This window comes from Hippopotamus amphibius, chromosome 12 (genome assembly GCF_030028045.1).
Source record: "Hippopotamus amphibius kiboko isolate mHipAmp2 chromosome 12, mHipAmp2.hap2, whole genome shotgun sequence".
Taxonomy (NCBI): domain Eukaryota; kingdom Metazoa; phylum Chordata; class Mammalia; order Artiodactyla; family Hippopotamidae; genus Hippopotamus; species Hippopotamus amphibius.
In genome coordinates, this window is record NC_080197.1 from 96,673,100 (window position 1) to 96,686,907 (window position 13,808).

At 34.2% G+C, this 13,808-nt stretch overlaps 1 protein-coding gene across 5 annotated transcripts in view; it reads left to right on the forward strand.

Moving 5' to 3' along the window:
* The first annotated feature begins 509 nt into the window (after positions 1–509).
* ABCD2 (ATP binding cassette subfamily D member 2) overlaps positions 510–13,808 on the forward strand; it is a 71,291-nt gene continuing 57,992 nt past the window's right edge. For 3 of the 5 annotated variants that reach the window (XM_057703090.1, XM_057703092.1, XM_057703094.1), the window contains exons 1-3: positions 510–1,445; positions 3,016–3,196; positions 11,282–11,397. In XM_057703090.1, coding sequence (XP_057559073.1) covers positions 510–1,445; positions 3,016–3,196; positions 11,282–11,397 — 1,233 coding nt within the window. Of the gene's footprint in view, positions 1,446–3,015; positions 3,197–11,275; positions 11,398–13,808 lie in introns of all 5 variants that reach the window. The other 2 variants (XM_057703089.1, XM_057703093.1) reach the window with 2 other exon arrangements.

Genomic DNA, 13,808 nt, shown 5'->3' on the forward strand with positions numbered 1-13,808 from the left:
AACCTTAGAGAAGTGATGTATTTTCTGAAACTTCTGTCGGCTTCTGTGACGCTGAGCATGCTCAGTCGCTAGGGCAGGTTTTGTCGCCAGCAGCTGCCCTGATTCGACCTCTCCAAAAATAGACATTTAACTCTCTGAACTGTTTAAGGATGTGATTCGTTTTGCTCTCTCTTCATTTTCAAGGTTCAAAGGAAAGCAGCGAGGATTCCAAGGGTCCCATCGCCCCTACAGCCAATGAGAGGCCTGAGAGGGAGGAGCTTGGGGCTGCTTGGTGCAGCTTGAGCTTCCGAGGGAATCATCCTTAGCAGATGCAGTGGAGTCTGTGCTCTGCTGCATCTGTCACTGAACAAAATTTTTAAAAAAATAAGAACAAAACAAAAAACAGAAGAGGAGAAACGCTGCAGACTATGGAAGCGCTGTAGAACTTTCTGAAACGTTTGCTGGGGATTCCCGCGGAGCATGATCTTTTAAAACCAGTTGTTTTTGAAGCCGGTTTGGTAACTGGGAAAATGATACATATGCTAAATGCAGCAGCTGATCGAGTGAAATGGACCAGATCGAGGGCTGCTAAAAGGGCTGCCTGCGTGGTGGCTGCAGCATATGCTCTGAAAACCCTCTATCCCATCATTGGCAAGCGTTTAAAGCATTCTGGCCACAGGAAGAAAAAAGACGTTTACCCGGCTGCAGAGAACAGAGAAATACTGCATTGCACCGAGGCCACTTGTGAAAAACCTTCGCCTGGAGTGAATGCAGATTTTTTCAAGCAGCTACTAGAACTTCGAAAAATTCTCTTTCCAAAACTTGTGACCACTGAAACAGGATGGCTCTGCCTCCACTCGGTAGCTCTAATCTCAAGAACATTTCTGTCTATCTATGTAGCTGGTTTGGATGGGAAAATCGTGAAAAGCATTGTGGAAAAGAAGCCTCGGACTTTCATCATCAAATTAATCAAGTGGCTTATGATTGCCATCCCTGCCACCTTTGTCAACAGTGCAATAAGGTACCTGGAGGGCAAATTGGCCTTGGCCTTCAGAACTCGCCTAGTCGACCATGCCTATGAAACCTATTTTACAAATCAGACTTATTATAAGGTGATCAATATGGATGGGAGGCTGGCAAATCCTGACCAGTCTCTTACAGAGGATATTATGATGTTCTCTCAATCTGTGGCTCATTTGTATTCCAATCTGACCAAACCTATTTTAGATGTAATCCTGACCTCCTATACACTCATACAGACTGCTACATCCAGAGGAGCAAGCCCAATTGGGCCCACCCTTATAGCAGGACTTGTGGTGTATGCCACTGCTAAAGTGTTAAAAGCCTGCTCTCCCAAATTTGGTAAATTGGTGGCTGAAGAAGCTCATAGAAAAGGCTATTTGCGGTACGTGCACTCCAGAATTATAGCCAATGTGGAAGAAATTGCCTTTTACGGAGGACATAAGGTAAGAAAGAAATTAAGGTGATGGGTGAAATGTGAGACTGTTCAAGCTGCCACTGCAGTGCTAGATACCATCTGTTGTACTGTTGGACCCACTTCTTTAGGGTTTTAGATTCTATGACATTTAAACCTGTATTAAAATATATGCTTCATTACCCTTTTTAATCACAAGCTGTTAAAGAATCATATGTAGAATGCAAACTTTTCTAAAATTTCATGAGAATAACATTTTCAACACTCTAAAAGGTCTACTTAGCCTCAGTTATCCAAATATGCTCAGAATTATCTCTAAAGCATTTTCTTAAAACTGAAATCCTAAGTAGATGGTCATAAGAACATTGAAGAAAATATACGTTTAGAAACTAAGTACACATACTTCCACTGAGATGGAAAATTTAGGATGGTATTGTTTGTTTGTTTATTTTTCAGGAGAAAAAAAAAGTGCTTTCATGTGAAAGACAAATGTGACAATTTTGCGTATCTGGTCCATGATGGAGTTCCTCAGTTCTAAGAAGTGCAGGAGAGTGGCTTACAAATGGCATTTACATTACTCTTAATGTTCAGTGCCATATTTTGACATAAATAAAAAAAGATAATGAAAGGAAATTTTGTCTAGCTTAGAGAGAAAAGCTAAGATTAGAGATGAAGAGGAAAAAAAGAGTTCCAGAATGTTATTTTTAAATATTAAAGATTTTCAATATTAAGCGGGTCCCTTAAATAGTTAACCTAATTACATAAACTTGCAGTACATTAAAGAATATTAAATATGACAGACATTTTTAAGGTGATGCATCTGAAATCTTATACAAATGACTTGGCAAATGAAATAGTTATTCTGAAGTTGAAATGGTATTATAATTATGAAGCAGAATTATTTAATTTTTGAAACATCATCAATTATTTACAAAAATAAGAAGTTTTATGGTTGTACCAATCTGAAGAAGAAAATTTATGGCAAATTTAGGACTCCTATTCCCACTTAAAAAATGGCTTCATATGTTGTATTAATCATATTTATTTGTCATTCTTGAGTCATTGAGCTCAGTGATATGAATTACAGCATGCTGTAGTTTCTTGCATTTAAGGCAAAACCTAGTAAACTGGTTAGTTCAAAACGTAGTTACTAGGTTAGCTTACAAAATGTAGTAAACTGAGTTAGTTCAAATGTGGAGTCTAATTACACATATACATGTCATGTGTTTATTTTCAGATATTTTGAGTGTGATCAAAAAGGATAAGGTCCTGTTTACTCGTGTCTTATGGAATATCATTTAATTTTAACATCTTATACATATAAGTTAGAAAACATAAGTATAAATCACTTGCATGTATTTATATTTAACATTATATTTACTGAATATCAGACATTTAAAAAATAACGTAGGTGTGATTACAACTAAATAATGACTAATTCTGACATTAATCTGTATTTATTGGTGATTAGAATCACAGATAATAGTATTCTAAGTAAAACAAAATAATATGTAATTATCTCTAAGGAAAGTCCTCAAACATACATTATTTATTTTTATAGCTCATACTAAGTTAATTCTTATCTCTTTTTCTCTCCATAGGTAGAAATGAAGCAACTTCAGAAAAGTTACAAAGCTTTAGCAAATCAGATGAACCTCATTTTATCCAAACGTTTGTGGTACATCATGATAGAGCAGTTCTTGATGAAGTATGTTTGGAGCAGCAGTGGACTAATTATGGTGGCTGTACCTATTATCACTGCAACTGGCTTTGCAGATGGTGGTAATGACATTTATGCTTAATAATAAATACATGTTTCAGATTATTTCTCTTTAAGGTGTCACTGCTGGAGGGGCTTCCTAGGTGGCGCAGTGGTTAAGAATCCGCCTGCCAATGCAGAGGTCACGGGTTCGATCCCAGCTCCAGGAAGATCCCACATGCCGCGGAGCAACTAAGCCCGTGTGCCCAAAAAAAAAAAAAGTGTCACTGCTGGAGTTGTGTGAGTGAATTGTGTAGCCCATTCTATAGTCCTTAATGGTCAGAAACAATGGCAGACTTTGCAATATCCATTAATAAGACCAACAATATAAAAGAAGTGACTGAAAAGACCTTTCCAGTTCTGCGATATTTCAGAAACCTCTAATGTAGTGTTTTTGGGAGTTGACCTTGAACAATTTTAATTATACTGCCTAATATGGAATGTTTCTCTAGTTTACATTTCAACTCAACACAAGTTAATACCTTCAAAAAGAGTATAATAGAAGTTCTCCCCATGTGTTGTAAATATAAGTTGTGCACATAGCATGCATTTAGTCTATAAATATTCTATAATTGGATCTGCCCTGATTCGTGATTTGAAGAGCTGGTTGACTACATTAGACAACCAATAATACAGTTTCAGTGACTGCTTCATGCCATGGAAGAAGGTCTCCTCTACTTGCAGGTAATATAGATAACCTCCTATTTGGTGGTATTGTAGGGATAGGGGTTGTCAAGTCGCAGGAGTCTAATCCTATCCTATCACTGTCTCAGTGGTTTTCTATCAATATTTTTCATCCTTTGGAACAACTAAGATAAGGACAAAGAGGACAGTATTAAAATGTTATGTTATACTTGAGATGGGAATTTAGGTCTTAATTGGTAGGACAGAGAGGGATTAATTAAAGAAGAAGCATTTTCCTCTGTTTGTCCAAAGTTGACCAAAATTGGTCTTAGTGTTGAAGGGGCTAGACAAAAACATGGGCTTTGTTGTGAGACAGAGCTTTGCTCAACTCTTTGCTTTCCCTCTTTCTGCCTGTGTCCTTTTAGTCATGTTAATTAAACTGTCTAAACCTTAGTTTCCTCATCTGAATCAGAAAGGCTACTTCAGAGTGTTGTTGTGAGGATTTAGTAGAATAATATATCAAGAGCATGTATCAAGAATATTGATGTATCAAGATTGATGTTCTTGATACATTGATGATACATGGTGACAATCATTACCTAGAAAACAAAAGGCAACACTAAGAAAAATATAACAGAATTCACACTATTTTACAGTTATTTTTGGTGTAGAATTAAATATTAATAGTTATTTGTTTGAAGTCATCCAATAAAAATGTAAAAAATTACCATATGCTTTAATAGTTTAAAACAGTGCTTTAATGCTTTACCAATTCTTACAAAAACACTTGTCAAATTTGTCATTCTTAACCTAAAAGTTGTTACTTTTGATAAAGTAGGATTTGTCAGTCCCTTGTGATAAGTGCTATACATATACCAAATGTACTCTGCAACTCAACTGTCTAATAGACAGTGTATTTAGACCACTAGGAAAACTGAATTTTATCTGTTCATTTCATGTCTTCAAAATTTGTTTTAATCATTTTAAAAAGTATATTGAAAAAGGTATTATTAGTAATAGTATGTTTAGATTTAATCCTTTCAAAATGAAATAAAGTAAATTGCTTTTTCAAAAAAGAATTAGAGGGAAAAAGACAAAAAAATGTATGGTCTTAAGATTAGTTTTACTAAGAAACAAAATTGTTAGATATTCATAGTGAATATCTGTAAGTTTATGGATATTTTAAAAGTTTCATGTATAATGTTTATTAGAAAGTACCCCAGTGACAAAATTATGGTGTTGTTGTTAGTCTTTGGAAGAACTGGTCTTATTAGAAAACCCTGGAGTATTCAACATAGAACAGAGAAAATGCAGCTATTAATGGTGATAAATTAACCCCACAGAGACCAGTAAGAAGTAAACAATGTATGCAAAATATCTAACAATCTTCTGTAGGTGATGTAATAAGATATTTAAAAATAAATCCTACAAATCTTGAAAATACCATAATAAATTAAAGAAACAGCATTAAAATTTTAGATTGACATTGTGATAATCGTGTTGATGCAAGTGAAACAAAATAATTCTTAAAGCTTCTTTTCAAAAGACAATTTATGAAAAGAAAAGCAATATAAGAATTTCATAGAAGAATAAAATGAATTCATACGATAATATTATGAGAGTGTGCTTCAATATCTTCTGTAATTTCTAAGGTTATTATATGTATGCTTCTAATGTTTGTATGTATGTATTTACAAAATATATTTGACTTATAATGACATAGCACATGAAAATATTGTTATCATTTTACTCAGACAAAATAATTATTTTCTTTAGATAATGATATCTTTGAGGCTTTAAGTCTTGGAATTAATTACTATCTATACTAATCTAGTCTTCAACCTTAATTTATACTTACACTCTGAATTGTCTCTTATATTGGAGATATGTTAAGTGCATGACACCATACTATTTTAATGAAAAAATAGATGGGAAATGGATGAATGAGAGGAATGGCAAAGAGAAAAAGCAGAAAAAGTAGAAAAGAGGAAAGAAAGAGAATAAAGGAAGAAGCAGGCCACTTTTCAAATCTTGACTCTGTTATTTAGTAGTTATCCATCCTTGAGAAAGTTATAGAAACTTTATATGCCTCAGTTTTCCTTTCTTAACTATAGGGATAATAATGTATATTTTACAGAATTGTTATGAAATTATATATAATGTACTTAGTGTGCCTTGAAACTGTCTGTGGCAAATAGTAAGAATTTAGGTGGAAGCAATTGTTAATATTTATTATATTCTTACTAAGTGGGCTCTGGTGTCAGTTTGCCGAGGTTCAAATGCTGGCTCTTTTGTTTATTAGGCTGTGATTTTGGACAAATCATTGAACCTTTTTGTGCTTCAGTTTCCCCACTTCCAAAATGGAGGAAATTATAGCAGGGTTGTTATGAAGATTAAAGAAGATCACATGTGTAAAATTTAGAACAATACTTGCATCATTGGAAATGCTCAGTAGATGTTTGCTAGCCTGGTTATTGTTAAAGGAGCAAGGCATTTGAAAGTGATTAGGAAGTCGGAGGTAAAGATGCAGATAGGAGGAATAGCCTACATAATTTTTTGGGAGGAGAAAAGAAAAACAGTTCTTTAGCAGAGTGGTTACACCATCTAACTACAACTTTAAGTAAAATCTTGTGGTAAGGACAGGATTACATTTATATTCAAGTTCACATTACAAGACTGCACATAGTATCATGTCATTTTCACGTTAGAAGAGGAGCTTAAATGTAATCCAGTCTGGAGCCCCAAGTCTGCCTAAGGTCACAAAAATGGTTAGTGAAAGCATCAAGGATAGAAGACATTATGCAATTCCTTGTGCATTGCTTTTGTTTCCCTTCACCATGCTGCCTCTACATCAGCTATATTGGAACTTATTCTTTAAGGGACTTAACTTATTTGAGACCAAGTAATCATCAGAGCAAATGTTTGAAAAACAGGCACTGAAATAGTTAATTATGTATCATCTCTATTACTTTTAGAGAGGACATTATCCCTTCATTTGCTTCGTATTAAGAGAAAGACTGAAATTATGTGAATAAAATAGTTACCTGGGAGGTATAATCTCAATTGTTTAATGTTATAGGCCACTTCTCTTCATATCAAGAGCAGTTCTGGGCAAGGCAAGGGATAGCACTTCTAAGTCTCTCCTGCCAGACCTTGTTACAGACACCTAATGGGCAGGGAAGACAGCAGCTAAGCCGCTGGCATTGCCAATGTTGGTAATCTGCTAGTGTGAGATGGCGCATCAGAAGTAGCAACTGAGAGATACTGCTCTTAGGAGTAGAACTCAATTCTACCCATCACCCTAGTAACAATGGTGATGTTTTTATTCTCAAAATGTACCTGCAACAAGGTTCTACCCATAGCTCCTGCTGCATTAGTATGTCTCATATTCTAATGTCAAATTATTGAAATAAAATGTTGTATTATAGGTCAATTTAGATATGATTACTCTCCTGTCGACCAATTATTATAACAGTAATTATCAATATATATCAGAGATACTTTTAGCTGTAAGTAGCTATGCATATCAGTAGTTATAATTTTTAAAGTATAACATATGTCAACAAGACACAATCATAGTGTACCACTCAATAAATTGTCACAAAGTTAACACATATACATATCACCTGTCAGAAGAAATAGACACTTACCTTCATCCCAGGAGCCTTCACACCCCTTCCCAGTCCTATCTTCCTCCTTAGCCCCATCCCCACTTCCTCCTGCCCTTGCCATGCCACAGCAAAGGTGGTTATTTTAACTGACCATTCATTAGTATTTGCTGGTTTTTGAATCTTCCGTAAATAGTGTTGTACAGTATGCATGATCATTCTAATTGCTCCACATCTTTGTTAGTGTTTGCTGTCAGTCTTTTTCATTTAGGCATTTTTCATTTTAGGCATATGGTGAGTGTATAGTGGTACTTTATTGTGGTCTTAGTTTTCATTTCTTTGATGACTAATGAGATTAAGCACTTTTTATTCATTTATTAGCCATTTGGGTAGCCGTTCTTATGAAGGGCTGATAATTTTTTTGATTAATTTTAAATTGGCTTATCTGTTTTTTTCTTATTGATTTGTAAAAGCTATTATGTATTCTGTAATAAGTCTTTTGTCAGACACACACACAATCTCAAATATCTTTTCCCACTTAATTCTCCCTTTTTCAGTCTCTTAACAGTGTCTTAAGAGACGTTAATCATTTTAATATAGTTCAATTTATCAGCCGTTTTCTTTGTGGTTAATGGTTTTATGTCCTGTTTAAGAAATATTTGTCTAACCTAAGGTCATAAAGATATTCTCCAATTTTATCTTTTAGAAATTTATTGGTTTTTCATCTCACATTGATATTATCAATCTAATTAGAGTTGATATTTACATATGGTATGAGGTAGGGTAAGGCAGTTTTTGCTAAGATTTGTCAAGATGACAAAGGTAAAATTTAAATGAAAATAAATAAACTCAGATTATAAAACCAAAGGATAAAAGTACAAAAGAATAGCCTACATTTTTTAACTTTTAAAAAATTGACTTAATTTTCTTAGAACAGTTTTAGGTTTGTAGAAAAATTGATCAGAAAGTACAGTGTACCTACCACAGTTTCCCCTATTATTTACATATTGTATTAGTGTTGTACATTTGTTACAACTAATAAACCAATATTATACATTGTTAACTGAAGTCCATAGTTTACATTAGGGTTCACTTTTTGCACTGTACAGTCCTATAGACTTTGAGAAATGTGTTATGACATAACCTTAATTTTAAAATCCTTTCTCATCTTTTCAGTGAAATAGCAACAGATGTGACTATGTTTCAATATAGACTTATTAGCAGAGCTGAAAGTTAGCAGTAAAATGAGCAGATATAATGTTAACTCTTAAATCCTTAAGTATGGAGATTTTTTTAAATATTTAAAATATTTGGTGAGGAAAATGAAATGTTTAGAATACAAAATAGGTGAGTGCTTTAGGTCATGAACTTATATTTCTGAACTTACATCTCTAAGGAATCTGGCCTTGTCATAGAAGTTATATAGTTTGCTGTTGAGTGCATGACAAAATATTGCTGCACTTGCTCTCAAACTGCCTGCCAAAGAACAACCAGTAGAATAAAAGTCAAATGAAGTCTTTCCAGAAATATTTGTAATTTCATTACAAATTTATAACTTTAAAAGCATGGAGAAAACCCAGTAGATATTAGTCTGCCAAAGCAACATAGAAAGTATCATGCCATACCAAACACCAGTCCATCTGTGCTAGTGTTATTTCTTCTTAACAGAGGCTGTCAGTGAAAGCTATTATTCAAATCCCTTTTAACCCAAATTCATAAAATCTCATAATTATTTTAGATCATTGGCCAGATTCTCTGAGCCAAAACAATTCTTAGTACTGTCAGCAATCACTATTTTGCTAATTTGCTGAGGATCTTTGGTTAATTTTTTGTGGCTATCTAAATTTTATCACATATTTAAAGGTGTTTAAGAATATCTACATTCTGTTCGTAGCCTATTTATCCAATCATGTCTTTCTCTCCTCACTTATGCTAATGCTCAAAGCCTTTCTTTTTTCATACTTCAAGGAAACTAGCTAACTTCAAGGGAACTAAAGATAGTTCTCTAGAGCAGTACTTAACTGTCAGTCTAGGAGGTCCCCATGAACTCATGGTTATTCTGATACTCAAGTAAAATTAGTGCTTGACACCAACCCATACTGTAACTTTACAAGGTTCTTTATCTTTCAATTGGCATTGCTTGAAATTTCCTTTCTCTGAGATATTGCTTATGCTGCACTTGTGATCTTTGAAAATTGTATGCTTTCTTCAAGGCCTCACTCACAGTCTACTCCCCTATGAAGCATTTCCTGTCTCTTGCAGCAAGAAATTATTTTTGCCTCCTTCAAATGCAACACATTAACTCTCCTCATAGGCTGCCCTGCATTGTTATTTGGGAACTTTTCTCTCTCCTACCAAACTGTAAGCTCCCTGAGGAAAGAATCTGAAAACCACATTTAATCCTCACATATCCTGTAGCACCTTGCCTAATTTCTTGTAAATCCTGCTGTTCAGTAAATATCTGCTGGTTTTCCCTTATGTTATCATGGATCCCTTTCAAACCCAGCTGAGTTGTCTATGAGCAAGTAAAAGTGAAAATATCTGGTAGTTATTGCAGGGCACATGTTAAATATTTGCATTGTCATGGAGGAAAAAAAAAAAACCTTTTCACTGAGATAAATCAGAGAAAAATAAATATCAAAGTGGGCCTATGGCTATTTATATTATTGTAATGTCTTCATCAACTAGAATTTTGGTGATAGTCCATAGAAAGACTAGAGAATAGAGAATCAAATTGATGGAAGAATTAAAGTAATGACCTGGAGAGAATAATTTTGAAGAATAAGACTAAATGGAGTAGATATGCAATAATAACAATAATACTTAGAGAAAATAACACCTAACATTAAAGAGCAATTATTATAAACCATGGATTAGGCTAATACTTCATTTGTATTTCCCCTTTAAATCTCACAACAACCCTCTGAGATAGAATTTTTTGAGATAGTTCTATTATTTCCCTCATTTACACATGAAAAAGTAGCAGGGAGAAGATAAGTGGCTTGCTCTACTAACCTTACTAATTGCCAATAAGCAGTAGAGTCTAGACTCTAACCTAGTCTGACTTCCAGCTCTTAACCATAATTCTGCATTGGCAGTAATTTAGAATGTTCATCTGTCTATCCATCCATCCATTCATGCATTCATCCATCCACCCATGCGTCCATTCAATACACATTAAAGAGTACTATGTTCTAGACACTCTGGTGAGTACTAGGAATAATGAATAAATTACAGTCTTGCCCCTTATAGAACTTATAGTCCATTGGAAAAGCCAGACAAGGGTTTCCAGGGAAACCTGTACTACAGTGTTATCTCCCTAAGAAAGAGCTCAGAAAAAACGAAAGTATATTAAAGTCAGAGGAAATTATATACGCAAATATCAGAAAATAAACAGAGTATTGCATGGTTGGGGTGTTGCTGAACTGTAGGGTAAAAGTTGAAACAGGTAGACAGAACTAGATTATGAGGGTCAGCTACTTTGCATTTCTGTTAAGGAAATCACACTAGAAATATTTGCTTAGATTCCAGTTAGTGGTATTTTATTGACTGAATCAGTAGTATTTTATTACCTAGCAGTAATAAGGGCAGGGAGTTGACTTTGGTAAGGGTTGAAAGAATGCTAAATGAAAATAGTCTTAATTCCTATAGATTTAATTCTTCTAACTCTTCTTCTATAAAAATAATGAGACAAAGAAAGATTTAAATAAAATCTGGTACAAATACTATTTTTTAAATAATTCATTAATTCCTAGGAAATTGCTGATACTAATGAAAAATTTACATATGGTTGTTTTAGTCACAGTCTCATTGTACAAAATAAAACATTTAGTTACTTAAAAATTCAACAGTTTTGTAATTTGCTTTTAGATATAGAGGATGGTCAAAAACAAGCTATGGTTAGTGAACGGACAGAAGCCTTTACCACTGCTCGAAATTTATTGGCCTCTGGAGCTGATGCTATTGAAAGGATTATGTCTTCATACAAAGAGGTACTTACATTTCTTATTATCAATTTGATTAAAATAAGACATATGAAAATCAAGCAAAAATGTAAATTACCACGTTTATTATTTTTGAAACATCTCTTCTCTGCCAAAAATTGCTGAGTATCATCAAGATAAAAGACAACTTCAAGTGTATTGCTGCTAATACCTTTCAATTTTTATACTCTGAATTGTCAATTCCTCTTTTTCTGTCTATAGCATGATATATTTGTTCTTAAGTTTTACTAAAAGGCCCTTCGGTATGGATTCTGGAGCCAGAGTGCCTAAATTTAAATTCTTGCTCCGATATTTACAAATTATATGAACTTGACTTGTCTGTGTCCGTTTCTTCATCTGTGAAATGGGGATAATGATGGTGAAGACTTCGTAGAGTTGTTGTGGTAGTAAGCACTTTAATAAATGTTACCCAGTGATATTACTTATATACCTTGCCAGCTTTTACTTGTCCTTCAGGACAAGTCAGGCCTTACCAATCACATATAAAAAATCCTTTTGTGATTCCACTTTTTTTCTGACTTCCCTACAGAGTCTGGGTCTCCCTTCTCTGTGTTCTAGTACATCTAGTGCTTTACCACATTATAAGTGTCTGTCTCCTGCATAGGACCCTGAGTGGAAAACTATTTTATTCATCTCTACATTTTAATGCTTGGAATATTTTATATGGTCAGTAAATATTTCCTAAGAGAACGGTGATAAGACCTACAAATATCACAGGGTTAAGATTAAAAATCACTTTATTCAATTCAGATGTTAAATAATATTCCCACAGACAGTCATTCTCACTATTAATTATATTTGTGGCTTTTGTGTCAATATAAATTGCCAGAGCATCATTATAAATTTAGTTGCCTATTAAATTATCCTTGAATAAATTATATAAGATAGTTGCAAAGTTTGTGATTTGCTGACAAAACTTATTGAATTGGGTTTTTTAAAAAAGGTAAAACCAGTTGTTTAGGACCACAAAGCAAAGCAACTCAATTAAAAAAGGGGAAGCTGGGACGAAGTGAGAGAGTAGCATAGACAGAAATACACTACCAACTGTAAAATAGATAGCTAGTGGGAAGTTGCTATATAACAAAGGGAGATCAACTTGATGGATGATGCCTTAGAGGGCCAGGACAGGGAGGGAGGGAGGAAGTTGTGGGAGGGAGGGGATATGGGGATATATGTATAAATACAGCTAATTCACTTTGGTGTACCTCAAAAGCTGGTACAAGAGTATAAAGCAATTATTTTCCAATAAAGAGCTTGAAAAAAAAATTTGCAAATAGTAATTTTGATAATCTGGAGACACAGTTTTGGGGATAGGTTTTTTGATCAAATAAATTACTTATTAAATTAAATGACAAATCAAAATTTTATGTATCTCACATTGAAATACTTTGCTATCCAGGTCACAGAATATCAATTTGTTTTCTAGATTGTCTTCAACACAAGAAATGATTGCATTTTGTTTTATTTTGCCTATATGTGCACTGAATCACAGAACTTTGACTTCTAAAGAATCTTATTACTGCTTGTGAAAGCACCTGAAAGCATCATGGATTCTTCACTAGCTGTAAAGGGAACAAGGTTTCTTTTGAGAAATCCCCTTGTCTTATATCCCAAAGTAATTTGTCCACAGTCACATTATCTTTTTGGTTTTTTTACACTCTTTGCCCATTCTGCATGCTGGTCTACTAACTCAGTGCCCACTGCCTTTCTTTAAATGACCTCTCTATTTGTTTTGGATTTTTTTATGCAAGTGTATTTATCTAGGTTTCTTTTGGATCCATATTTTGTTAATCCTTAGCTCTGTTTTTCTCTACTTGGGAACTCAAGAGATTCTTCTAAATAACATTTTAGAAATTGTCCTATATAATAGCTATGACATTAATATGTAGAAATGAAATACTAATCTAATTATAGACCTCTCACACAGTAGAGACGTGGTAGAAGGCTTTTAACAATAATACCTGCTCATTTGCTGCTTAAGTTTTGCACACACAAATCTTACAGAAATATTGGTATTGTAATAGTCCACAGTGTATTGTTTAAGAGACATTTATTAGTGGCATGCCTTCCTTATTAATACCAATTTCCTACTAAACATTTCTGAACGGGAATGGTTTTTGTTGCCTTCTTTTCACTGAGAAAGATGGTCTTGACAGGACATGAGTCACCTTTCACATGAGTCACCTTGATAACAAGGTGTTTGTTTAAAGATTTTATTTTATTATTTATTGATTACTTTTATTTTTGGCTGCATTGGGTCTTGCTGTGCACGGGCTTTTCTCTAGTAGAGACTGGGGGCTACTCTTTGTTGTGGTGGCTTCTCTCGTTGCAGAGCACGGGCTCTAGGCATGTGGGCTTCAGTAGTTGCAGCACATGGGCTCAGTAGTTGTGGCGCACAG